The sequence below is a fragment of the Syngnathoides biaculeatus genome, chromosome 12 (assembly GCF_019802595.1).
Source record: "Syngnathoides biaculeatus isolate LvHL_M chromosome 12, ASM1980259v1, whole genome shotgun sequence".
Lineage (NCBI taxonomy): Eukaryota > Metazoa > Chordata > Actinopteri > Syngnathiformes > Syngnathidae > Syngnathoides > Syngnathoides biaculeatus.
Genome location: NC_084651.1, coordinates 15,676,611 through 15,704,477, shown reverse-complemented (window position 1 = coordinate 15,704,477; position 27,867 = coordinate 15,676,611). Strand labels below are relative to the sequence as shown.

Below are 27,867 nucleotides of genomic sequence, written 5' to 3'. Positions count from 1 at the left end.
GTATTGATTTATTTCCAACAGTCTATATTGTGTCTTGACATTCCAGTGATGTTCTTTTTTTTTTTTTTGTCCGATCAGATTTCAGCTTCTATGTGATGCTATGTCGATGTAATCTGCCCAAGACCTTCGGGATATCGAGCATTTGGTGGATGCTCCATTGGAAACAATTGGATGACATGACAAAAAATTAATTTCGACTTTTTAAGAAAAAATTAACATTATGACGACAGGGCAATCAGCTTGTTCCTACCCAGGAAAGGGTTAATTTGCTTCACATCCAGAGCAGCAACAACTAGCTAGTTGTGAGTGCTGCCAGGTCTGACGACTACCACAGCATATCGCTGAGACACTGAGGAATTTGGGTTTTCTCTTCAGTATAAATAAAGTGAATCTCTGGAGAGTACAGTTATGTTATTGAAAGTTTTTTGTTTGTTTCAGTTATGTCACGAAAACTGCTATATTGTTGTGTAGACATTTGTACAGTTTTAAGAGTTGATGTACTCTACTGGAATCTAAATGTATCACGATAGGTTTCTTGCTTTAGTAATAGTTGTAGTCACTCTCAAATATGCAGTTTCTCTATCCCCCCCCTCTCTCTCCCTCTCTCTCTCTCTCTCTCTCTCAAGCAAATGGCTCGTTTTAGGAAGCCTATCATTCTCCAGTTGTCTCATTCGCTCTCTTGCAGTAATGCCACACAAGGCTACACTTTAATTATTGTGTTTTTGTACATTATTAAGTGACATGATAGTGGTGGTATTAATAGGTGATTTGGTAATTTGAGCCCTTTTTGAAGGCCCAGGTCCGAAACATCACCTGCCACTGAATATATGTGATTTCCACAAGTCGCACACACTTCTCTGGTAATTACAATGACTGTAATAAATCGTTAAACTATAATAAATTCTATTTTTTCAATGACATGATAGTGGTTGTATTAATAGGTGATTTGGTAATTTGAGCCCTTTTTGAAGGCCCAGGTCCGAAACATCACCTGCCACTGAATATATGTGATTTCTACAAGTCGCACACACTTCTCTGGTAATTACAATGACCGTAATAAATCGTTAAACTATACTAAATTCTATTTTTTCAATGCTTTTATTTTACACGGCAAGTTATTTGACAAAATGAGTCATGTGCAGTCTCTTTGCATGATCACATTGAAAATTTTGCAAAGTCCACCCTGTCAGTATGGGGGAGCTGCTGAGCCTCTGTTTTCAGTCACATTACTACCAGCATTTTGCCTTTCTTCAGTGAGGCCTGAAATGGTGGTGCGAGTGGCAATGGATTCTGGTGACAGTGATATTGACTCATGTCATGTATGAGTTTGTCTTTCTAAAATTCATTTGAACTCAGAATTTGGCCATGAGTAATTTGGGTCCTAACTATCAATACAAATTTTGCACATTGAGGTTGGTAACATTACAAGGTTATGTATAATAAACATCCACCCTTTCATCCATTTTCTTAGCCGCTTATCCTCATGAGGGTCGCGGGAGTGCCCGAGCCTATCCCAGCTGTCAATGGGCAGGAGGCTGCGTACACCCTGAACAGGTTGGCATTCAATCTCAGGGCACATCGAGACAAACAGCCGCACTCACAATCACACCTCGGGGCAATTTAGAGTGTCCGATTAATGTTGCATGATTTTGGAATGTGGGAGGAAACCAGAGTACCCGGACAGAAGCCACATAGGCACTGGGAGGCCATGGAAACTCCAAGCAGCCGGGGCCGGGATTTGAACCCCAGTCCTCAGAACTGTGAGGACTGAGACAAAACAATTTACAGCTGCGCCAACGTGCTGCCCATGATAAACATTTCACAGGAAATTCCACACACACACACACACACACACACACACACACCACACACACACACACACACACACGAAAAGTCTGACAAGTCTCACGCCCCTATAGAAAAACAAAAACTCCGAGGTGGACGATATGAGCCCTTTATATTTGACAGGCACTGGACCTTGTCAAAAGTACAAAGTTCAACTTGTGTACTGTACATACTAGTCACAATATATCAGAAGAGTTCTGAGATAAGGAGCTGCTCGGCCACAGTAAAAGAAACAAACAAAATTCTATTTGGATATCATACTGTAAAATGTCTGTCTGTAAAGTAAAGCTTTGGGTGAAGTGAGCTCACCCTCTTCGTGCATTCGCGCAGCCTGCATGTGTTCGACGATAGGAGGAATCTTGTCCCACTGGCACTCAGCCCGGTACCGATCCAGCTCCGCTTCCAAGCGCAGCTGGGTGAACGAGATCCGGGAGGCCATGGCAGCTCGGTCCCGGTGCTGACTGTACTCCCCGGACACCATGGGAGTGACTGCAGACTTGCAGGAGAAATAAATATGTAATCTGGAGTCTGTGTGTGTGTGTGTGTGTGGGTGTGCATGAGTGTGTTTGTGTGTTGGGGAGTAGTTTGATGTTTCTCTATGGAACAAGGCTGTTATTACTGTGTATTTCATTCAATTAGAAATAAGAATAACAATATTTAGTAGTTTCAACAAAATAAATGTGTGGTTTAAGGAGTCAGGAGTGACGGTAGCTGCTCTTAATCTTCAGTTAACACCTTAAGTGGATCAGCTAGACACGGAAGAAAGAGCAATGCAACCGCTTCTATGTGCAATGCAATATACGGATGGGGACAGTAAATGGGTGGTCTCACTGAAAATGAGCCACATTCCCACTTTGGTGGGTTGGATGTAACAGTGTTTGCCGACGGGGTTAGGTTCAGCGAAAACAAAGTAACAAATAACAGCAGAAGAGGGAAAGAGAGAGATGGACAAACACACACCATAAATACATACATACATTAAGTTACAGTACAGCTCGCCTATGCAGACACAATCTCACAAACTATCAAGTATATGCCAGCTACTTCATAAAAGATAGTAAAACCTCGAGTCTTCTGAGGAGGGATTTTGCTGGGTCATTTTCTTTCTGAAAACTGGACATTTGCTTGCAGTGAAGATCCTTTTTTTTTTTTCTTTTCTTCTCAGTAAAGTAGTTTGCCTCTTGCAGGTTGCGTGGCCCGAGAGGCTCCTTGGCGTCACCTGCTGTTGAACTGACACGCGCAACACGACGCTCGACCTAATTCAGAGGAGTGAACGGCTATTTCCACCCTTAATCCTTTTTCTTGCACGTGGCCGTTCTAAAATATTAACATTTAAAAATGGGAAAATTGACAGTTATACATTCAATTCATAACTTGAAAATGTACTTGATTTATGCATTTACTACAATGCTACAATTCAATATTAAAACATTTCAAAGGCCAATTCCCACCTAATTTGAATTGTGAAAATGTACGATGATAAAAATAAATTAATAAAGACTTTAAATAATTTTCACTTTTTGTATGAAAGTACACTACTGAAATAACATTAAGATGACAATCAATTTATCACTACCTAAAATGAGAGGATGTGTAGTTTGGACTGAAAATTGTGGGGAAAATGTTTTCTTTCCATAATACACTGCTCCAGTTGGCACATACAAATAAAGAAAAAAAGTGTTTTATAATATACTGTACATATTCAAAGAGAATGTTGTACGTTCACAGAACCTGTCCATGTTGTATTCATGATGCCACAAATATGATAAACCACTTTAATTCTAAAATCATTTGGTGAGTGAAATGTATCAATGAAGTCCATTCATCCATACATCCATACATTTTCTTAGCTGCTTATCCTCACAAGGGTTGCGAGAGTCCTGGAGCCTAGCCCAGCTGTCAACGGGCAGGAGGTGGGGTACACCCTGAACTGGTTGTCAGCCAATCGCAGGGTGCATAAAGACAGACAAACAGCCGCACTCACAATCACACCGAGGGGCAATTTAGAGTGTCCAATTAATGTTGCATGTTTTTGGAATGTGGGAGGAAACCAGAGTGCCCGGAGTAAGCCCACACAGGCATGGGGAGAACATGCAAACTCTGGGATTAAACCTGGGTCCTCAGAACTGTGAGGCCAACACTTTCCAGCTGCCCCACTGTGCTGCCTCAATGGAGTCATTTCAGAAAATAGTTCACATAATTATTCATTGATTTATAGCTGATCAAACACAAATTTATGGACACGATCTGCAGCGCTTAATAAAGTGTCAATGTCAATTTCAGTGTTTCAATTTTTGTCAGATTATTTTGTGATATATTTTGTTTAAATTATTATAATTCTGCCAGTATGATCATTGTAGTCACTGTTTTTGCCTGTTTTATCACACGTAAGCGGCACCATTGCTAAGATTATTGAACATTGTGCTGAATATCAACAAATGCTGTGTCACTTCTGCTCAAAACCAGTGAAACTTTGTGATCAATCATCACTTTCAAATCAACCACAGGTAGACTCAAGCGAACTACAGGGAGAAAGATCCATTCATTCATTTTCTTAGCCGCTTATCCTCACAAGGGTCGCAGGGAGTGCTGGAGCCTTTCCAAGCTGTCAACGGGCAGGATGCGGGGTACACCCTGAACTGGTCGCCAGCCAATTGCAGGGCACATGGAGACAAAGAGGCTCACTCACAATCACACCTAGGGGCAATTTAGAGTGTCCAATTAATGTTGCATGTTTTTGGAATGTGGGAGGAAACCGGAGTGCCCGGAGAAAAGTCACATAGGCACTGGGAGAACACACGAACTCCACACGGGTCCGGGATAGTACCCGGGACCTCAGAACTGTGAGGCCAACGCTTTACCAGCTGACCCACCACCTTAGAGACAGGCCAACACTGTGGGACTGGATTATTTCATTCTTTTGTAGAAAGCACTATCCAAAAGCAGCTTTATAAAGGAAATGAGATTTGTTTTTCTGTCTCTCTCTTGCCAGGTAGCACCTTTGCAAACGCCGGCCAACAAAATGTGTATTGCAGATTCAAATACAAAAACATCTTGAGTTTTTACTTTCAGAGGAGTGACTAACCAGGCTTTGTAAAGCAATTAAAAATAATTCTTACTGGTAAGATTAATTTCTATCTACAGTCAATAGAAGAAAGTGTTTATTTTTTTCCATATTCCAGTTATTTCTCATGAGATTTGTCATCACAGTGAAGCGAGCAAATGCAACCCAAAAGGTTTGTAATTGGATCTAGATGACACCAGGTAGTAGCAAAGCCTGTTTGTTTATTATTTTAGGCCTAAAAAGTCAAGCTCCTTCCCTCAGTTCAACAAACTGTAACTGCTTGGCACCAAGTTGCCACAAGATGGCACCAGAGAAATATCTTACATCTAACACAAAGCTGTGGCCTGAGTACAAAAATAGTAAAATGGGTAAGTTTTTTTCTGTGACTAATGGGGGACACACCCCACAAAATCTTCAACTTGCCACACGTTTAATATTGGCCATTCCACAGTGCTATTTGTACTGTAGGTCACCGAATGACATCTAAGGACAGTGGACGTGAGGACATCATCCTTCTGGACAGTGGTGTTTGTTTGTACACACACACACACACACACACAAACACACACACACACACACACACACATACGCACTCACGCAACTGCCACCACCAGGATACAAACTTTGGTAGTGAGTTGGAAATGATGAGGCAAGGAGATTGCAGTGGAGGACTTTTGGAAACATTTTTTTTTTGTTAAATTGAATTCATATATGACTTAATTTATAATATGTAATATATATACGTATATAATTTATTGATTGCACATTTCCTCCCTTCACACTGAACCTAAACTGAAACACTTATCCTCACAAGGATCACGGGAGTGCTGGGGCCTATTCCAGCTCGCTTTGGACAGGAGGCGGTGTACACCCTGAATAGTGAACAAAGAACCCTTCGCACTCACACTGACACCTATGGGCAATTTACAGTCTTTTTGGGATATGGGAGGAAATCAATGTGCCTGGAGAAAACCCATGCAGGTACAAGGAGAACATGCAAACACCACACAGGGAAGGCCGGGATTTGAACCCGGGTCCTCAGAACTCTGAGGCAGACACTCTAACCAGTCCCACACTATGGTTCACTTTTATTTGTTTTAATATTATTCTAATCAGTATTGTCGCTTTCCAGGTTTAGCAGTTCAACCAAACTGAGCCATATTGCAAATGATTGCTGTCAAAGAATGAACTACAACAAGTTGCAAAAAATGGTCCCTTTGAACATCATGTGCAGAAAAATGTTCACATGGAAACAATAACGGCTACACGGAGAATGTCATAGCAACGTCTATGGCGTTAGGAAATGAATATTATTAGTTATATAAAGTTATATAGGAATTCATATTAAAATTCTCCCGCAAATGAGGATTTTCCTCATGAGAACAACAAAGTTTTTAATGTACTTGCGTGCGACCTTTGACAGCTTGATAACATTACGGTTATTGACTCCGATGTAGTGGCATATTCTCCTTCCGCATGCATGTTTACTGACTCCCTGGACTCTGATCTGGAGGTCTACAATTCATCAAACTGATTTCGGTGGTCACACTGAATAAACATCCTAAATTGGCACTGCCATGCTCACAGGCTAATGTTACGGTATATGTCGCGCCTCCATGGAAGTACACAGACTATGCAGCCATCTTTGACTTTATTATTTCTTCATTTGTCAAGTGAGTATTTCATGGAAACGTCTCACTTGGCTTGACTGTAAAGCTGCGGTGTTGTGTAGTGTTGTTTTGCAGTTAATAGGCCTACAGTAGACAACTCCATGAAACTTTTGTTTGGCTTATTCAATTGAATTGACCATACTGAGTGACAATTGTTAACGTTCATGAACTACTTACTCATATATCTTATCTTAGATGCTCGATTGTGAACAATGAAACTGACTCATTACATGGAACTTCTGCACATTACACACTACATGACAGTATGTTTGCTTTAGAGCAGGTATCAGTACAAGTTGTGAAAGGGAACATTCACCTGAGCAACTTTCCGATCAATAATGGCATTCGTGGCAGGCCATTTTTTTTTTTTTTTTATCAGGTTTGCTTCCTCTCTTTGATCTCAGGCGGGGTTGGGCACTCCTCTGTCTAATATGGATGAGCGTAATGTTTAGCCCAAGATACATGTGCACACACACACAGGATTAAAAAGTCTGAGGGAAACACATATGCTGCTTGATGATGGAGCTGAAAATATTACATGAGAGGAGAACACATGGTGTTGGCCCCTTAGGTGAGAGTTATGGCTGTTCATTGTATGTTAACTTGTGTTGAACTGCTGTTCATGTTCACACTCGGTGAGTTCATGTAGCATCGACTGGCACTCGCAAACATGTAGTGATGGAGCGAGGTTCAGGGTAGCCCATTGTAGTAAACTGTTCGTAAAGGAAACAGAGACAAAGTCACAATAGCTGCCCAATCTGTTTTGGTTGGAAACTCTCTTTGAGTTTTAAATGCAAGAGCTTTTTTGTTTTAACGCAAAGATGACCCACTGTCTTCTTAATCCCAATTAGAGAGGATACTCGACTGTTAGTCCTTTATCTGCGACAAATGGAATGTGTGTGTAGAGTCATGAGAATGAAATAGAAACTATCGGGAAAAAAGGGTAGTTCCACTTGACAAATTATAAGAGCAATGTCTTACTATAATGTTCAAAATCCCCGAAAGGACAGAGGAAAGCACTTTTTGACTCCCTGCTTTTATTTTTGGCGCTTGTCTTGGCATCATTTGCAATTTTATTCAGTCCTATGCTTTCCGACTCCAAAGTCCAAGTCCCCAACAAACTGAGCTCTGGCCCCCAAATAGCACGCAATGGAGCAGACACCCCCAACAAAGTTGAGCTGGTTGAGTTGAATTTTATATATGCATCATTTAACCTTTTTTTTTTTTCATTTTACCATTTGAAATTGTTGAATTGTTTTTTTTTTTTGTCTTTTTTTTCTTTTGATCACACACCATCACTTGTTGCACTAACAAAATTTTCTTGGTAGCAGGACAGGAACCAGCAGAGGTTTTCGGAAGGGCCTCAACTCGTTCCCTCTCTGTTTTGGCTCGTCTCTATGTGTATGCATTGCACGGCTGCTTCTGTGAGGTGACTTTCACTGCTGTGTTGGACTGGTGCAGCGTCCAGGACAGGAGGATGATGGGGTACAGCAGCCTGTGGGCGCTGCCGATGTACGCCACTGCAATCTACCTCATGGAGAGCCTAAGAGGCTGGCTGCTGACTCATCATCAACCGCTGTGTCTGCGTCTGATAACCTACACACTGTTCATCTACCTCTGGGAGTTCGGCTGGGGGACTGGGCTCAGGCTGCTCGGGGCATGTCCCTGGGACTACTCGGGTTATAAATACAATCTGGTAGGACTGGTGACTCTGGAGTATGCACTACCATGGGCTTTTGCAGCCTTCATAGCAGACCAGCACGTTATCAAGAACACGCTGAGGATAAGAATGTTCAAGTGAACAGCTAATGTTACAATCTCGAAATATTTGCTTCCAACAGCTGCTTTGAATGAATTTGATCGCGCTAATTTCAGAGCAAACCACACAAGTGCACTGATGAAATGTTAAACATTTTTCAGGGATTTTTTTAAGTGGGTGTGTTAGACTAAACCATTTATTTTTGGATTTTCAGTCCAGTTTTTATTATTCTTTTCTAAATAGGAACAACATTTTTATTCATTTATTGAATGTACAACTAATTGAAGATGGCTAAGGTTATTTACAGCATTTGCACCCAATGTACCAATGCAAGAAGTTATTGTGAATGTATTTTTAAATAAATCCACATCTTGGATTTGAACCATTGAGCACCACATAGTCTGTATTTTTTTATATCAAATTTATATGTTATTATTACAGTATCCATTCATTTTGTAAATTCACTAAAAGGGCTATTTTCTTCTGTTTGAAGCCCATCCATCCATTATCTGAGCCGCTTTTCCACACAAGGGTCACGGGGGTGCTGGAGGCTATCCCAGGAGGCGGGTACACCCTCAAATGGTTGCCAGCCAATCGCAGGGCACATAGAGAGAAAAACAACCAGTAGCACTCATAATCACAAACTATCATAATTTAGAGAAGGGGTCGGGAACCTTTTAGGCTGGTAGAACCATAAATGCCAAATATGTTAAAATGTAATTCCAAGAGTGCCATACAACATTTTTAAAACTAAATACAAGTGTATGCTGTTGCTGACCAATAATGACAAAAGTACTTCTTACCATTCACACGACTTCTGGTGCTCCATGGTTTTGCTGATGGCTTTGTAGTCTGTTTCATACCTCATTAGATTAATTTTCATTCAGGCGTTGAGACGTCCATCCATTAATTGTGGACGTAATTCAATTTGATTTGCCATCATGCTGGTACGATGCTGAACAGTTCTTGCCAACAAAGGCATGTCTTTTATTTGTTTGATTATCTTGCCTTTATGCAAAAAGTTGTCCAAAAGTTCGTTGGCAACCGTTTGGGCAAAATCCCGGTCTGTGAATAACTTTGAATTCCAGTCATGTTGGGTTCAAACACTGAGTTGCTGCTGACTAGCTTGGACTCTGGACAGTAGGTCTTGACATGCTTTTTTTCTTGCTGTCCCCCGCAGGATATTTTGATGTAAACTCAGTAAGGCGTGTATAGAAGTGATGCTTTATACTTGAGAATTTCATCGTTTCAATTTATAGGCTATCTGTCTTACAATGGATGAATGGTCAAGGCTTTTGAGAAACTTAAGTATGCAACATAATTCTTAATTATAGCTTTTCTCAGAGCTCTATTTTGTGAGGCACAGTTGAATGTGTTCAATGTTCAAAGTTCAATGCTTCTTCAGCCAAGCAAATTCGAAGCAGATGGGTTTTTTCATAGGGCACGGAAGTATTAACTAAAACACATTGATGAGACTTGAGGTTGGCTGACTCCAGTCAGTCATACGCCTGCAGTATTGGGATCAAATGCAAGGCACAGGGGCCAGATCTGGCCCTCTGCATCATTTTATGTGGACCGTGAAAGCAAATCATGTGTCAAGTACGTCCAAAGAAATCCATACCAAATATCCAGATTTCCATATGTAATAAATTTGGAGCTTTTTTCCATTTCTTCAAAATAGCTTAAGAACGATTCCTTGACTTCTGATTTCAAAACTACTGTAGTTATTTATCAATTTCTTGTGTATATGCAATAATATTATAAGCCAGTTAAACATTTGGAATCTTGTCTCAATAGCACTCTTTTGTAAACCTTAACTGCAATGTGGCCTGTGACGAAAAAGGTATTTGACACCACTTACCAAGTGGTTCACAGTCTTTTTCCATTCTGCACTGTGAATTTTCATATTTTGTGTGCAGTAAACACATGAAGATACGTCATTGTTAGTGTGGTAATTTACTCAAACCTTGTTTGTCTATTGTCGGCCCTGTGGAGCAACTGGTTAGCGTGTTGGCCTCACAGTTCTAAAGACCAGAGTTCAAATCCCGACCCATCTGTGTGGAATTTGCATGTTCTCCCCACGCCTGCATGGGTTTCCTCCCACCTCCTAAAACAATGCATTAATTGTAGACTGTAAATTGCCCCTAGGTGTAACTGTAACTGTTGTGTTGTGTGTACCCTGCTTCCAGCCCGTTGATAGCTGGGATATGCTCCGGCACTGCCACGACTCTTGGGAGGATAAGCGGCTTTGAAAATGGATGGATGATGTCCATTGTTATTGTCAAGACTTAACAGGTGAAGCTCAGAACACATTTGATATCCGACCTAACTAAGCTAGCTTCAGCAACCAGCAGAAATGCATCTAATTACAATTACTAATTACTTGCAACTGTATTTTTTATTATCGTTATGATTCATATTTTCACTTTCACACTTTTCACTTTTGCATTAAAATTTTTCAATTAGCAGTATGCTGAATGTTGAGCGTTGCTCGCAGATCTGTTCAAGGTCTTTTACGCTCCGGGTTTTGAACCACAACCAGTGCTACGGAGTCCTCATTCCGCTTCCACTCGTACCTACAGAAAAAGATAAGAAGATATACTGAATTAAAAATCAGAATCAGTGATGTGCTTCATGTGAATTTTATGACAGATTGAAAATTACAGTTTTGAATTGATATTGCAAATAATAAAGTGCACTGACTGGGTGTACTCAAGAATGAGCAAACTGTCTCCAGCTGACAGATTAAACTCCTTTTCGTCCATGGTTACGCGAGACGATCCCTCCTAATGGTGAAAAGGAGAAGAGATACAACGTCGCTACAATGTCACAGTCTACAATGTTATCGTGAAGTTTTATTTGGTGATGGCGTACTTTGTAACCAAGTGAAAAAACCCGGTGACATGCTTGCTTTAAGTGATGAATTATTTACATTTTTACATAAAACTTCCATGTCTGGAATTCATTCATGATATTTTGTAATATGAGCCTACTTCATTTTGAGAGGAATGTTTTACATGACACATAAAAGTACTCAAATCTTCCAGAATTATGAAAACGTGTGTGAACTGTTAACTTGTTCGGCACGGAGCCATCAGATGGCACACACAACACAATGCTGTACACTAAGCAGCACATTCATAGAAACATACCAGTTGCCAAACCCAGAGATCAGTTTGTGGTGAGGAAGTGTCAGAAAAACCAGGTCCATACACGGTGACCTATCAGGGTCACAAGCAAGCTGTATTATTTCATAAGGGTGACGTTATAACCTTCTTCTTTGAAAACACGTGATGGTGGCTGTTGTATGACAAGACACACAATCTAAAATGATTCCGAAAAGCACTGTGAAGAATCATTATGGGGACCTTTAGTGAGACAAGCTTTCTTGTGTGTATGCAAATATGTTATCAGAGATTACAGATATTACATCATGTACCAGGTGTGCGACTGTACGTTACTGATTGTTGATATTATCTAGGTGTTCAATTGTACTTTTCAAAATGAAAGGCTTCATTCGCATCTGATAAGGTCCAACATTGTACCCGTGTCTCAAACTGAGCTCCGAATATGTTAACGCTGCTGCCATTGCCGAGGAACGGCTTTTGTTTTTCCAACCAGGACTTCAAGGAGAAGGGCGACATCACGTTCATGCTGTTCAGCTGGAATGGCGGTTCCCCGAAGACTTCATCTGTTCCAACAATAATGACAATGAGATTCAGAAAAAAAATAACAATTGCAGATCCCAAAACAATATCTGACTTGGATCAGGTTTTCCTGTCTTGCACTGCTTTGATGCCATGAACCTGGTGAGAAAAGGAATTTATTTTGAGTAGAGCCATGAAGAGTGGGCGATCATAAAAAAGCTCTTACTCTTTGATTATCGGCACCAGTTGGGTTCCAAGGTTTTCGCAGTAGAACCATCTCTCAAACAGGATGTCAGTTGTGTTGCCAACATAATACCTGAAGGCATCACCACATGCTTATGTCTACATGAGGAATTTGAATCAGGCACACATGCCTTTTCCATGGTGACAAAATAAAATCATGTCATATGTGGAAATCTACACTTTGTCTTCATTTATTCTTCTACTCTTTTCATTTGCCCTTTTTTTCCCCAAGAAGGTTCAGTCCGAAACCTGAGGCAGTCAGTCTCAGTCAGCAGCCGTTTCCTCTCTACCACCAGTCCCATAGTGTCGGCCTGTCTCTGAGGCGAGTGGGGTATCCGAGCAGGCAGCAGAAACATCTGAAAATTTGAAGAGAAGCACTATGAAACTGAGACATCCCATCATGGGGTCCCGTATTACAGAAGGGACAACTCAAGAGTTATTTTCTCAAAACAAGAGAAAAGCCACATTTAAAAAAAAAGATTGATGTTGTCATGCTATCTTTAGTGTAAAGACTCGGTTATCATTTGTTGAAAATGTTCAGACTGAGCCAAGGAAGTGTTTCAACAAGATAAAAATTGCAGGTGAGAATATATGACTCATAACAATTAAAAGGCCCTTATAGAAGACATAGTACGTTAGCGATGGTGTAGTACACGGGGGTCAGGAACCTATGGCTCGCGAGCCATACCTGGCTCTTTTGGTGGGTGCATATAGCTCGCAGAGCCCTCATAACGACATACTGTACATGTGATTTCTGTCGTGCAGGCAACGCAAATGATGCAGAGACGACAGGATTTATTTCTCATGGTCTTGTGAAACCGACTCGGTTGTACTCTTCAACCCAACTACTTTTGCTAGCTACCAGTATAGGACCCTAAAGGAGGCACGTACTCACAGAGAAAGGAAAACATGCAGCAATTATAATAACATCAATTAATTAGTTATTCGACATGCGTTGCTCTCCATTTCATTTTTAATGCATCCTGTATCTCTGGTTGTGTGAATGAAGTATATTGAATTTCACCTCTCCTTCCTTGATGTGTACATCCTTTCTCTTGCCATTTTCAATCACCTTCAGGCACATGTCACCCCTCACCATGTAGAACAGCTGTTGGAGATGAATAATGTTGCCACAACAAATATTATATTACTACACGTCATGCACGAGTAAGACGTTTTGCGGATGAGGAGAAAAGTTCTGCCTCTCAAGTGACCTTACTACTGAACCACAGGTGAGTAAAAGCCCAGAGTGTGCGACATATTGTATGGAGCTACCAACTAACTACCATCTTCACTGCCAGATTGGAACACAAAAGCTAAAAAACATGAATCGAATTGCAAAATTAGATTAAAGTTTGCCCCCGTCTGGGTGTCCAGATCAATAGTGTCCAGTACCGTCTAAGGGAGGAGGGGTACGATCTGTGTAACATCAAAGTAGGAAAAATTAAAAAGCTACAAACTAGCAACAGCACTTATGCCACTATCATGTGTATTTGTATTTTTTGAAATTTTGTATATGGTGGTATTGATTGTAAATCAGCGCTCGCCATACCTCCTCCCCTTCTTCTATATGGTAATCCTTCCTGGTGTTTGGCCCTCCAACAAACATAATGATTAACTGGGAAAAGTGCCTTAATAAAAAAACAAAACAATAATAGTAAATTTACACATTTAATACTGTACAGTATGTTGTTAATGAAGTCCTTACTCACATGAGCTTGTTGCACACTGGTGGCAAGAAGGCATTCTGGTTCGCCGTTATCCAGTTGTCCACGTTCACAAGAAGCTGACTATTACTCATTATTTCAATCAACGTTTGGGGGCTTGGAGCTTTACCTTACCTCTCTGGCCTCTTTTAATACATTAACCAGTCTGACTGTCACTGAAAGTCCAAAATGCAAAAGTGGGTATCGGGCACTGGGAAGGTTGTTTTTTTTAATGGTGAGAAGTCACGTGTATTTTCTGTTACATCACATGTCACATTTTCTCATTTGGATGGAAACAAACAGGAGCGTTCTTCAATCATGAAAAACCCTTTTTAAAATAATGACCGAGTGAAAACTAATGACTTTGGTGTCCTATGTGAAAAATTCTGCAGAGGAAAAAAAAGCCTCTAGCGATAGCTTTGCCTAGATGATCTCCTACACAAGGGGAGGCTGATACAGTGAAATTGTGTGCCCACTCTCTATCAATGTCTGGAAAGTTACAATCGATACCCCACAAAACCTCTGGGTGTAATTAACAATATTGGCCTGACATGAAAAAGAGCTCGTCTCGCAGAGACAACTGAAGACATAAGATTGATAGATTCACAGTTTATCCTTACTAAGTTAAAAGTTCAACTTTTTTTTTATGCCATATCTCTTTGATGAACTTTCTGTTTACATTTACAGGTATGTAAAATACCTGCTCTTCATAAGGGTCAGAGTTATTCTGGTAAAGGGCCCGGACAGGAATCCCTCACTACTTCACGCTTCACTATTTGTGGCTTCAGTGCTTCCTGGCCCCCATTCCCACACAAACAGATCGGCCTAGGGTATTGGGGAAAGACGCATTGATACAAGAGATGTGATGGGTCCCCGGCACGACATCAAGCAATGAGAGCATGTGTGGATTTATCTGTGAGAATGAATGAAGAAAGACATATTGAGACGAAGAGGACATCACAATGGTGAGACGAGGGGACGTAACAACGGTGAGAAAGAAGGGTTGTCACGGGTGAGTCGGGAACATTTTGTGCCCTGCACTCTACAGGAAAAGAAATCACACGTTTGCTTTGTTTGTCATGTCAGCTGTGTTTGTTACACTGCGGACCACCCTAAGGAACTGAAAAGGACGATTCATGGGGATGTGGCCAGAACGGGCAGGAGATTTTACACATCCCATATGTTCTCCTCGCGAGCGAAAGTTACTCTCGTCTTCCCTCCTTTAATTTCGTACTTTAAATGTCCTGTGTTGCGTAAACCTGACAAGCACCTCCAGCAGAAGATTCTATCGAGTGAAGAATGTTAATTCCGTACTGCAATAAAAATGTTATTGTTTTGTGTTAAATTTACTATTTTTTTTTGTGTTTGGAGAAATGTTAAAAAGGTTTTATCTTTGGTTTTTGTGTTTTGTGATATGCTAATGTGTTTTTGTGTTTCGTTGTTGTGTTTCGTCTTTTGTTTTTGTTTTGCACTTACAAGCCACCAACTATATCCAGTAGAAATTCTAAAATTAAATAGAAATGGAAAACAATAGATTCCTGCATACAGCTGTAAAGACCAATATACAGTTTGGTGAAGTCTAATGTTTCCGAGGTAGATGGAACGTAGCATCGACACATACAATGGCTCTCTCGCCTGGTGCGTTTATGACACCTCGTAAAGGGAAGTGTTCACTCGCTTTGACAACATGGCAGCTGTTCCAATGAGAACGTGGAGAAATTTCACAACAGACCGTTTCTATCCATGGATGCGTCTTTATTTGCTCTTACTCGTTACTATAAAAACGACCGCTGCTGCTCCAGAGAAGGGATTGTGGAAAATTATTGCTTTAAGTGTAAGTAATGAATCAGAAGTTGGCAGCTCAATAATGACACGGCTAGCTGTGTTAGGTTTAGATGTGTGATGCTAGCCGAGCGTGCTGTCATCTGAATTTGTCCGTCGTTTAACCTACAAGTCCACACAGGTGCACATCATAACGCAAGAATTGAAACAATTAGACTTTAGTTTGTTTATGTCGTGAAAGACAAATGTTGTCGTTTACTCAGCTAGCTAGTTACCTTACTTACCAAATTGATATGTCAGTGTATTTTGGTTCATTAAAACCAATGGCAGAAAGCTTGAATGTTTTTGTCTATGAGAGAAGTTTTTGTGCTGTTTTTATGCATTATGCTTAAATTTATGCAAACTAAATTCGTGTATGTACGCATTATATGGGATGAAATATCTGAGAGTCGGACCTGAATTGTAATCCTAAATAATTCAATTGCAATTTCTTCACGTGAAGGAGATTTGGGTGTGGAGTTTTTGTCCAACTTGTTCAACACAATTCTAGTGTGTGAGAAGATGCCTGAGGAATGGAGGAAAAGTGGACTGGTGCCCATTTCTAAGAACAAGGGTGATGTCCAGAGGTTTGGGGACTATAGAGGAATAAAATTGATGAGCCACACGATGCAATTATAGGAGAGAGGAGTGAAGGATAGACTCAGGACAGAAGAGCTAGCAACAATGTGGTTTCATGCCAAGAAAGAGTACCACAGATACTTTATTTGCCTTGAGGGTGTTGACGGAGAACTCTCGAGAAGGTCAGGAGGAGGTACTGTACATTATGTCTTTGTGGATCTAGAGAACACCTATGATAGAGTACCCAGAGAGGAACTGTGGTATTGCATGCAGAAGTCTGGAGTGGTAGAGAAGTACGTTACCGTAGTATAGGACATGTATGAGGGCAGCAGAGCAGTGGTGCGTGCGGTGTGGTGTAGGTGTGAGAGAAGAATTCAAGGTGGAGGTGGAACTGCATCAGGGATCAGCTCCGAGCCCCTTCCTGTTTGGAGTGGTGATGGATAGGCTGACACATGAGGTTAGACTGGAATCCCCTTGGAACATGATGTTCGCAGAGCGGCAGATGATATTGTGATCTGCTGTGAAAGCAGGGAGCAGGTGGAAGAACAGGGAGAAGGGTGAAGGCATGTAATGAAAAAGAGCGAAATGAAGATTTGCCGAAGTAAGACAACATATGTGGATGAATGATAGGAGTGGAGGGGGAAGAGTGAGGCTACATGGAGAAGAAATCGCGAGGGCGGAGGACATTAAATACTCGTGATCAATAGTCCAGATTGGTGAGGGTGGTCATGAAGTGAAGGAATGGGTCCAAGCAGGTTGGACCAGGCAGAGGAAGGTGTCTGGTGTATTATGTGACAGAAGAGTCTCTGCTTGGATGAAGGTCAAAGATTATAAGATATTGATGAGTCCAGCCATGATGTACAGATTCCAGACAGTGACACTGAAGAGATAACAGGAAGCAGAGCTGGGGGAGATGGAAATAAAGAGGTTGTGGTTGATGTCGAGAAAGTTAGAAATGAGCAGCTCATCAAAGGGACAACCAAGGTTAGATGTTTTGGAGACAAAGTTAGAGCGCAGACTTTGATGGTCTGGACACATCCAGAGGAGAGAGACTGAATATATTGTTAGAAAGGTGACGTAGATGGAGCTGTCAGGCAAGAGAACTCGAGGAAGATCAAAGAGAAGGATGCTGGATGTAGTGAGGGAAGACATGAGGGCTATTGGTGTTAGAAAGGAAGATGCAGGAGATAGCTTTCCATGGGAAAGGATGACATGTTGTTGTAACCCTTAATGGGACAATCTGAAAGGAAATGAAGAGAAAGATAATGTCGTCTAAGCATTGAACACCATGCTTTAGACTCCACTGACACACAGGGGTAGAAACAACACACCATATCTTGATATCGGCAGCATTGTTTCAAATGAATTCGGATTGCGTTTGTAAGTGCAATGTTGCAAATTGAAATTGTGTTTTTCACATTCAGTTTTTGAATGCAATTATTCAAGAATAGAATTTCAAATATTGGTTCAAATTCACTCGCTGCTGGCGCAGATTTCAGTCCGTAAAATGGATTCTATTGTTATTGTTATGACGTTAATTGTGCTGTGCTTTCCTGGCCAGATCACCCTTGAAAAAGATAGGTCCATCTCTATTGTTTTTATTTTCAAGTGAAGCTAAATAATTAATAGTCATAATGCAGAGACATTTCAGTTGGGACTTGAATTATACTGTATATATGAACCTAGAAGGGTGAATTGTCAAGCACATATCCTATAATTACGACACAAATCATTCAACCATTCAAAGCGTGTATCATTGAGGTGAAATTTCAGGGTGAACCTGAAATGCATGATATCCTGTACAGGTGAATTTCATTTGTTGTTGTGTTTAATGTTTCAGTGCCTATTGCACAACTTGCTCTTCTCTAAAAAGGAACTGAATGGCAAAATTCACAACCAAACACATCCATGTGCCCCTTTATGACTTTCAGTCTCTCTATAGTGCAACCTGCGTATGACACATTATGACATTCTAAACTTAGCGACATCTTCTCTCTGAGAACATCGTGTTCGAAGCCTCGGAAAAATGAAGTGCTGCTGATCAATTATTAGGTGTCATCTTGGTCTCAAAATTTGAACAGCCCGATGAAAAGGACTGTTTCGATACAAAATCTACTTGAACCAAAAAAAAATAAGGTTTGACACCTGCGTTCAAAGTTTATGTCTAAAACTTCATCTATAAGAGTATTTTTGCATCCTGAAATTTCAACTGGAAGTCCAATATCATTGGACCAGCATTTTGTCATTATTGTACCTGTAATGATTTCAACAATAGTAAAAAGAGCTGTCGTCTTATGCAACAAAACATTTACTCTTCAGCAGACCTCAAGACCGCTCCTGTTAAGAAAATCCATGTTCAAAGACACTAACATTGAATTGAAAGGTAAGACACGAAAAATAGTCTGAAGAATTCAGTAATGCACACTCATTTTTATGTTTATTTTCTTTGTATAACTTTCAGTTGTTTCATTTGGCTGTCCTGAGGAGGTAACATTCACCATCCAATGGTATTTAAAATACTACCCCTGCCATAATGATTTCAATAACATTGAAGTAAGTGTGAATGTATTTAATTACTTTGTTTGACCTTGCTTGATGACAGAATGAATCGTTCTTGTTCTCTGTAGGAAATGTATGAGCGACCGCTGCTGAGTCGTGGACAGAGCCTTGATCCCAATCCGCTTGTACAAGGAGAGTACATCGAGCACAAATACAAGCCTATAATGTGCAACAGTGAACTGCGCTCCTTTCCAACGTTTAAAGTAGGTTTTTGTATCAATTGTATAGTCTTCCTCAGGACCGTTAGTCACATGGTCTTATTTATGATGTGCTTCTTGCAGAAAGCCAAGGGAGAACCCCGACCCGTCAGTCCGCATGTTGAGGGAGAAGTGTTGGTCAGTCAAATTGGGAAGTCAGCCGACCATCTCTGATGGCAGTTTTTTGTTGTTGTTATAATCACTGTATTATCTTTGTAATGCGGCAGGACGAAAGTGAGATCAGGTGGATTACAGAAGAGTACGACAGTGACGCGGTGACAAGCAATGGTACAAAGCTCAAAGACAATGTCATAGCCTCCACGTGGAAGGATGGGCCTTACATACTCGTGGTGAAGATTGTGCCCAGTAAACAAGATGTTAACTGGAATTTAACTAGTGAGCTTTTTTTTACCTTACTATTAATAACAATCCAAAACTAAAAATAAACAAATTTGACATCTGAAAAGGTAATGTCACTGAGGGTATTGAAACACACTTTACGTGAATGGTACTACTTTTTCGTGGTGTTCCATATGATGCATTAAATTGAAAACAAATGATTTCATGTTTGTTGGAAATTTTTATAATCTTCATTGAATTGAAACACACCAGTGAAAGTCAGTCATGGTAAAGTCATTTTTTCACATTATGCATTAAAAATAATGTTTGTCTTTCCAGTGAATGTAGTGATGAAAGGCAGGCATGGCTACATTTCCATCACGGAATATCCTCTTATGATTGTGAGTAGACATTGAAAACATTTTCTACTATTTGGTGTCTCATCAGTGAGGTCAAATGGCTACCATTTGTTCACAGTTTTACATGGTCATGTGCGTGGTGTACATCCTGTTCGCCCTGTTATGGTTCACCTGGGCTGCCTGTTACTGGAAAGACATATTAAGGATCCAGTTCTGGATTGCTGGAGTTATATTCCTCGGTATGGTGGAGAAGGCGGTCTTCTGCGCCGAGTATGAAAACACCAATGCTGTAGGCTCTGCTTGTGAGCGTCCACGGAAATTCTTTATTCGAATGTAAATGTTTCCTAACATTGTTGATAACGGTCCTGCTCTTTGGATTTTTCAGCTCCAGGCCTGCTGATTTTTGCTGAGCTGGTCTCGGCCCTCAAGAGAACTATAGCCCGATTGCTCGTCATCATTGTCAGCCTCGGCTATGGCATTGTAAAGTATGTCAACATTGCTACTGATTTCAATGTGAACAGGCGCTGATTTATTTTGAATACTTTTCTATGCGTCTCATTCCTCACAGGCCTCGATTGGGGACGGTAATGCACCGAGTGGTTGGTCTCGGAGTTCTCTACTTAGTCTTTGCTGCAATCGAAGGAGTACTGAGGATAACTGGGGTAAGACTTCGGCCCCTGTAATGTAAAATGTTTTGACCTCAGGTAAACGTTTAGTGTTCTCACTTGATACTGTACACAGAAAATGTTTCAATGTTAAAATAAGAAACTCTTATGATTGTGCCAAATCATTTAAGGGTCGAGACAATGGCCCAGCTCTCATTACAGCAATTGTTTTGGCTGTGTTAGACTCATTCATCATCTGGTTCATATCCTTTCAGTGTTTTTATTTTCAAAAGGCAACTCATCTCTGCTAATCTGTCATTGCTGTGGGCTCATGGGCTGGGTTACCTGTTTCCTCTTATCTCCTACTTGCGTGAACGGCTGCGTTTCTTGCACCTCCTTGTGTCCTCCGTGTCCTGTCCTTTCCAGGCAAAAGACTCTGACTTGGCCCTGCTGGCCAACATTCCCTTGGCTCTGCTTGACTCCTCTCTATGCTGGTGGATATCCTTCCATGCACATAGACCTTTCCTCCCTTTCTTTAGGAGTACTTAGACCAAGAGTGGTGAATCCGCAGTGTCGGAATAAGACTTCACAGCAAATATTACACACCAGCGCCTTAGATTCTAATTCAATCACTTTTTCTGCCTTGTTGCGACTAATGACGTCTCTTGGTCTAAGTTGATTTGTATGCATTCTTCTCAAACCTTTAAAATCCTTCTACATGCCACTACCTTCCTTGACCACAACATTAGCCACACTAGCCAATTCAAATGGTCAAAGAGAGGTATTCATTTGTGTTATCGGAGTTGTTGAACTGTACTGCATCATACCGAAGCAAATGGAGGTGGGGGGGCGGGAGCAGTGACATGGTAATTTAATTTAATTGGGTCTATTTCAAAGTCAAGGTTCTTTAAAGCAGAACAGTTTACATCTAGGAAAGAAACATAACCTAGTTATACAGTGTAAAATACCTCCAAGACCTGTACAACATTTTAATGACAGTGTCTTATATTTGAGAATGTAAAATAACGTGGAAAAACCACATCCGCCAGAGGATTCTAATCAGCCCCAAAATGGGCTGTCATGTACAATTTCATCAAAGGATGATAAAATACAAATGTACAATTGTAATGAGGCCGTGGCATTCCCAAGCGCTGCCTGTTCCAACCAGGATGTAGCCGCCTCATTTTCTGTATCGCTGCTCTCTATCGTGTCAAATTCTCATCCATTCATAACTTCTCTTGAACTCACTAAAATCATGTTTACTGTTCATAATTTTTCCAATGACCTCTGTGTAGAATAGTCTTCTTGTCTTCATGGAGCAATGTTTTGAACTCCAAGCTGTACACATTGAAACATTCGGATATCTTCTCCAATCAAGAGCGCACACCTCATCGTGCTGAAAACACAAAGTAATACTGTACTAATACTGTAGTTGTGTCCCTTGTGGTTTTCCTTTATGCTCTTTCCACTTGAGTTAATTGCTTTCGTCACATTGCAGGTTATATGCCCTCATAATTGTGTGTAAATATGTCCTGCTTATGTAAAAGGTGTGTGTGTGTGTGTGTGTGTGTGTGTGTGTGTGTGTGTGTGTGTGTGTGTGTGTGTGTGTGTGTGTGTGTGTAATCAGTGGGTGGATCTTATGTACCGGTTTATTCAATAAGTGGAATTTTACATTAATTTTGGTAAAGTTACAGCTACACCAAAGGCTGTACAGTTTCATTTTACGTAATTGTGATCACTATTTTGGCTGCCACGATAACATTTTCATTATTTTTTTTTCACATTCAAAATGCGGGCACTGCTGCATATGAAAATTTGCAGTAGCATCCACAGCCTAGTCTGCCAGTCACTAGGGTGTGAGTGGACAAGGCTCACTGGACAACTTTAAGTAAAAACTACAATGTAGTAATATATGAAACTTTTGTTTTGAAGTTGCACTCTCAGCACATTGGCAGAGAGGCGGTGTGTCACGTGTTAGACACTATCAGAACCATAATCGTCTTCATTTTGCCAAATATGTCACAAAACCACGAGGAATTTGTCTCTGTACAACTTCTTTTTCTTTCGGCTTGTCCCCTTAGGGGTCGCCACAGCGTGTCATCTTTTTCCATCTAAGCCTATCTTGTGCATCTTCCTCTCTAACACCCAGTGTCCTCATTTCCTCCCTCTAATCATCCATCAACTTTTTCTTTGGTGTTAAAATTGTATATTTATCGAATGATAAATCATTTTAGAGTGGGGAAAAAAAGCTTGCTGCTGAATGTTGTTTATAATGAAATTCATTGGTGTTTGGCGTCCCCTAACGGTTGTTGTACTCTAAACAACGAAGTTGGTCACGCTTCCAAAACCACGGAGGACCATTTGCAGTAATTTCCTATTTTCTGAAAAACTACCCGAGGCTCATTTAAAAATTAGGTTGCAAACACTCTCTTTTTTTTAAATTAACAGGAAATATCATCATAAAATCTTTATTGACTGTACAGGCAATTGTTTTGAATGGGAATGTTCAATCGCACTTTTTTTTTTTCAAACTGATAGCAACCAGTATGAATATTACCTCTTGAGTGCTACCTAATACCGAGTCCCACTGGTACTTTTGATACATAACATTTCAATTCTTCTTCTTTTCCTTTCCGCTTGTCCTAATTAGGGGTTGCCACAACGTGTCATCTTTTTCCATCTAAGCCTATCTCGTGCATCTTCCTCTCTAACCCCAACTGCCCTCATGTCTTCCCTCACCACATCCATAAACCTTCTCTTTGGTCTTCCTCTCGCTCTTTTGCCTGGCAGCTCCATCCTCAGCACCCTTCTACCAATATACTCACTGTCTCGCCCGTGAACATGTCCAAACCATCGAAGTCTGCTCTCTCGAATCTTGTCTCCAAAACATCCAACTATGGCTGTCCCTCTAATGAGCTCATTTCTAATTCTATCCAACCTGCTCACTCTGACCAAGAATCTCAGCATCTTCATTTCTGCTATCTCCAGTTCTGCTTCCAGTTGTCTCTTCAGTGCCACCGTCTCTAATCCGTACATCATGGCCAGTTTCACCGCTGTTTTATAAACTTTGCCCTTCATCCTAGCAGAGACTCTTCTGTCACATAGAATACCAGACACCTTCCGCCAGCTGTTCCAACCTGCTTGGACCTGTTTCTTCACTTCCTTACCACACTCACCATTTCTCTGGATTGTTGACCCCAAGTATTTGAAGTCCTCCATCTTTGTGGTCTCGTCTTCCTGTAGCCTCACTCTTCCCCCTCCATCCCTCTCATTCATGCACAGATATTCTGTTTTACTTTAGCTAATCTTCATTCCTCTCCTTTCAGGTGCATGCCTCCCTCTTTGTAATTGTTCCTCCACCTGCTCCCTGCTTTTCCCGCAGATCACAATGTCATCAGCCGCTCTAGTACAACACAGGAACTCAATTGACAGATTCAACAGTCATTAAGCAATAAAAGCTTGCAAATCAATAAATACATAAATGCATAATGAAAGTATCATTGTAAATTGGCTGTTTAAGAATTTAATTGCAAGAGGGAAGGAGCTGTTGGAATGTCTGCTATTAGGTGGCGTGTCACGTGTTTGACACTGTTAACAATCATTGTAGCACGTCTTCAATTTTTGGACTGGGCTGACACAATTAAAAAAGAAAAATGGGATTAGTACAGCACATCGAAATATAACCGCAATTGTGGAGACCTGGACAATTCACTATAGCGACAGGGATTTTCAAATGACAAGTCGCTGCAGCCTACTGCTATTGCATTGCGGTGTTATGCATTTACTGTACTGTAGTTGATTCCCTTAAGTTGCAATATGTGATGGGTCTTTGGAAAAGCATATTAATTCTGGTAGCCCTTGGTAAAAGTAGAATTTTGGAGGTACATTTTATTTATTAGTATCTATTAATTATACTTATTCATTACAGATTCATTTTGCAGTGATAATGGTTGCATATCTTTGGTGAAAAGTCGTGCAGTATAAAGATTTTTCCTTATCATGAGGAATAATTGTGATTACAATATTGATCAAAATAATTTGGATTATTATTTTGGTCATGTTTTTGTGCAGCCCTAGTTACACCTCATTCCAAGGACCAAGCATAAACCACCAGAATCCACACTATTTCAATGTCATTATCTGAAACACTTGAAATTGTCCACTCTGTGATTGCATTTATTTAAAGCAAAGTATCATGGTTGATTTTAGTTGAGTTGTGTGTTTGCCTTGACTGCCAGTTACATTTTTGTCAGCCTGGCTCAAACCATCAAGACTCTCAAGCTGAGAAAAAACCCGGTCAAGTTGTCCCTTTACAGGCACTTCACAAATACACTCGTATTTGCAGTCATTGGTGAGTCGAATACACAACACTTCTCATCAGATGTGGAGATGTTATAATTACCGATACTTGTTTTTCCATCCGTGATCCGTACACCAGCGTCCATCATTTTCATGGCTTGGACAGCAAAGAAATTCCGTCTTGCAGATTGCCAGTCAGTGAGTATGCTTGGGATATCTGTATTGGCTGACTTTAAATAATAATAATGTTGGCTACAATTTTTAAGTGGGACCTAATTTGTTTTCAGGATTGGATTGAGCTGTGGGTGGAAGATGCTTTCTGGAGGTTTTTGTTCTCCCTCATTCTTCTTGTCATAATGTTCCTATGGAGACCATCTGCAAACAACCAAAGGCAAATTCTTTCACAGTACCACTCTGTGCCCTATTTCCCTCCCCCCTTATTTTTCATCATCAAATGTCCACGCCAACAGGTACGCTTTCACACCTCTCATTGACGACTCCGATGATGAGGAAATTGAGGAATATGTTGCTTCCCCAAATATCGGTGCGATAATGTCACAATGATCACATTTTGCACAGTCTGTGCTCCTGTTTTAACATCTTCTCCCTCAACGCAGCTGATGGCATTAAACTGAGAGCCACAAAATACGAGGCAAATAGCGCAGCGACATCTCCGGAAACAAACCCGGTCAGTAATGCAAATGCAACAGTTTTAAAAGGGTTTGGCAAAAATAAAATGATCTATAAGTTGAAGGGCTTTAATGTCTTAGTAAAGGTATGTTAATGGATACATGATGGTGTAGTTTACTGTGTTTGGCTCCTGGGGAGAAAGCACTTTTCTGATTTGGATCATGAGCTAAAAAGTCAAGGGAATAATGCACTAGTGCCACAAGAGATCTGGAGTTCTAAGTGTTGTCCTACAGGCGGCAGTGTTAACCATCTTTTTGTCTCCTTCCAGGAAGAAGACTTGAAGTGGGTTGAAGAAAACATTCCAAGCTCTCTCACTGATGTGTAAGTCATTTAGCATAAAAGTGTATTCAGTTTAGCAACATGCTTTGAATCCATGAGATTTGGTTGAGTTGAGTGACATTCCAACAGTGTCTTTTTGTGTTTTCAGAGCACTTCCTGTTTTGCTTGACTCTGATGAGGTATGCACTTGTACTGTATGTTATATCAGGAATGAATTCCATTGTTGAAACATCAAATGTTGACTGCAGTTGACACTACTTCTATTCCTGTGTAGGAGAGCATGACAACCAAGTATGAGATGTCCAAGCTGGAGTGAGGGGAAACCTTCAGAGCTGTCAGCGGAGGATGTGGAGACTATTCCTGACTCTGCAGTTGTCTTCTGTGCACAGTTGCATCTTATTACTGATGGCAGGTCATGGTGGAGGTTTGCTAGTGACCCTTCCAACACCTAAACTGTTTTTTCCTCTCAACAACTGGTTCATCTTTGCCCTGACAGAATCAGTTTGAGCCTTTCTTTCCAAAGAGATGAATTGATTTTATATTATGTGCTGTATTTATTAGCATTATGTCTACTTTATAAGAGTTTTTCTACAAGTAAGAACAGAGGGTCTCGTGCATGAGGATATTCAAAGACACAATGTGTTTGGGGGGTGTTTCAAATGATGAAGATGGGGATAGTTGGTTTTATCTCATTGATTTAAAGTGGGATTTAGCAAGCATGCACGTTTGATGTACTGGTGAGACATGGTTGAGATGATAACGGTGGAAGAGAACATTTTGCGTCTATGCACTTTCACCATCCAAACTGTGCCTACATGTCGTTCTCGTATCAGCCCCGATGTGATATTCCAGTCGTCTCAGTGTTGATGTGTCAGTTAGTCTGTGATTGGGAAACTGAAAACAACGTCGTTTGAACAATTAAGGCACAAATGCGTTCAGTAGTTAATTAAAAGGGCAGGTGGGTATTTGTCTTTTGAGCAATACAAAGTTTGTCTACAGAATTTTGTAGCTTCATTCTTATTTATTTATGATGAAAGTGTACTTAAAAGTCATGTTCAGCGTTTCTGTATTTTTCAGAGCTGGACCAATCTGAATATATTGGGCAAATGGCAATTTTTTTTTTTTTTTCTTGACTTTGCATTCTGCTCATTCTGCTGGGTGGTGCTGTCAGTCGTTTGGAGTATAAGAGCACTGTCCTCATGTTTTGTGTGATGCTTTCACTGGTTAGCAAAAGCACAAGCTGAACACTCAAGAGGATTACAATACTGTAATGTCAATGTTCACAATTGTTCTTGGGTTATTTGATTGAAAGACACCTGCCTCTTGAATATTTGTACAGATGCCTGATTTGTTCGTGACATAATTTTGCCTGAGTTTTAAGGGGTAATACTTGATTTTTTTTTTTTCATTTTAAGTATTTTTCATTCTTTTTTTTCTTAACTTTTCCATTTTGGGAAGTGTTCAAATAAGATATAGAGGAGTATATTAGTTTTCTGGACTATAATTTGCTCTGTTTTCACTCCAATAAAAGGAATTATTTTACAGTGGTTGCATCATCCCGTAATGCTTTTCTAACGTCGCTTCAAAAAGAAATCTGATACAAATGCTGCAATATTATGACAAATGCTAATGAAACACAGAAGGACAGTTTGAAAGAAGATCACAGTGAGAATTAAACTTCACGAGTAGTTGAGCCTTAAAAGTCTTTGCCACTTCAATCTAATTTATTTGGCATGTCACTACATAGTCTGACATATAAATGTTACTCTTGGCAACTTAAAATAGATGAACAATTTTGGAGCAATGTGAATTGACTTTGAAATTTGGGCTGATGCTGATGATATGAGTTCAATGAGTTTTCTTCTTTTTTGTACAATTCTTTTGTAATACTGTATTTATTCTAACACTGGCAAAGACATTCAGCACACCTGCACTGACGGACACCTGCATTTCAAAGATGTATTAAAAAGGAGTCACGTGAGACGGTCAAAATCTAATCCCCACCCCTACAAGAAGACTATGAAAATAGAACAAATAATGAATCCGTCTGTCCATCGCTTTTCTTACGCTTATCTGAGGTTGGGTCGTTGGGCTGTAGCTTAAGCAGGGAAGCCCAGATTTCCTTCTCCTCAGGCACTTCCTCCAGCTCTTCCGAGGGGATCCCAAGGTGTTCCCAGGCAAACTGAGAGTCCAATGACAAAACCAC

At 40.5% G+C, this 27,867-nt stretch overlaps 4 protein-coding genes across 7 annotated transcripts in view; 2 read left to right on the top strand and 2 right to left on the bottom strand.

The window, feature by feature from the left end:
- ttc7a (tetratricopeptide repeat domain 7A) overlaps positions 1-3,031 on the bottom strand; it is a 43,721-nt gene extending 40,690 nt beyond the window's left edge. The window contains exons 1-2 of one of the 3 annotated variants that reach the window (XM_061837657.1): positions 2,910-3,031; positions 2,155-2,341 (exon numbers count right to left, since the gene is read on the bottom strand). In XM_061837657.1, coding sequence (XP_061693641.1) covers positions 2,155-2,341; positions 2,910-2,966 — 244 coding nt within the window. In that variant the 5' untranslated portion in view covers positions 2,967-3,031. Of the gene's footprint in view, positions 1-2,154; positions 2,512-2,909 lie in introns of those variants that run through there. The other 2 variants (XM_061837656.1, XM_061837658.1) reach the window with 2 other exon arrangements.
- Positions 3,032-6,476: 3,445 nt separating this feature from the next.
- LOC133510201 (transmembrane protein 229B-like) lies at positions 6,477-8,380 on the top strand. Its single transcript, XM_061837986.1, has 2 exons — positions 6,477-6,582; positions 7,911-8,380. The coding sequence occupies exons 1-2, from the start codon at positions 6,501-6,503 to the stop codon at positions 8,378-8,380; spliced, it is 552 nt and encodes a 183-aa protein (XP_061693970.1). The 5' UTR covers positions 6,477-6,500.
- A 2,461-nt stretch (positions 8,381-10,841) lies between these two features.
- On the bottom strand, positions 10,842-16,026 carry haao (3-hydroxyanthranilate 3,4-dioxygenase). The gene is made up of 11 exons (XM_061837568.1): positions 16,001-16,026; positions 13,941-14,110; positions 13,781-13,859; positions 13,253-13,336; positions 12,478-12,584; positions 12,212-12,301; positions 12,101-12,144; positions 11,884-12,029; positions 11,491-11,559; positions 11,042-11,124; positions 10,842-10,914 (listed from the first exon to the last, which is right to left on the bottom strand). The coding sequence occupies exons 2-11, from the start codon at positions 14,027-14,029 to the stop codon at positions 10,842-10,844; spliced, it is 864 nt and encodes a 287-aa protein (XP_061693552.1). The 5' UTR covers positions 14,030-14,110; positions 16,001-16,026.
- Positions 15,602-27,205, top strand: tmem87b (transmembrane protein 87B). Of its 2 annotated transcripts, none has more exons than XM_061837567.1 (19): positions 15,602-15,768; positions 18,657-18,717; positions 18,796-18,887; positions 18,962-19,096; positions 19,175-19,228; positions 19,318-19,486; positions 19,769-19,830; positions 19,907-20,090; positions 20,174-20,273; positions 20,357-20,450; positions 20,585-20,652; positions 24,632-24,744; positions 24,832-24,890; positions 24,980-25,083; positions 25,163-25,236; positions 25,310-25,380; positions 25,651-25,703; positions 25,810-25,840; positions 25,936-27,205. In XM_061837567.1, exons 1-19 carry the CDS (start codon positions 15,622-15,624, stop codon positions 25,975-25,977), a joined length of 1,713 nt encoding a protein of 570 aa, XP_061693551.1. In that variant the 5' UTR covers positions 15,602-15,621; the 3' UTR covers positions 25,978-27,205. The 2 variants fall into 2 exon arrangements, with proteins under 2 accessions (XP_061693551.1, XP_061693550.1); XM_061837566.1 differs by having other exon boundaries at positions 18,654-18,717.
- The last annotated feature ends 662 nt before the right edge of the window (positions 27,206-27,867 follow it).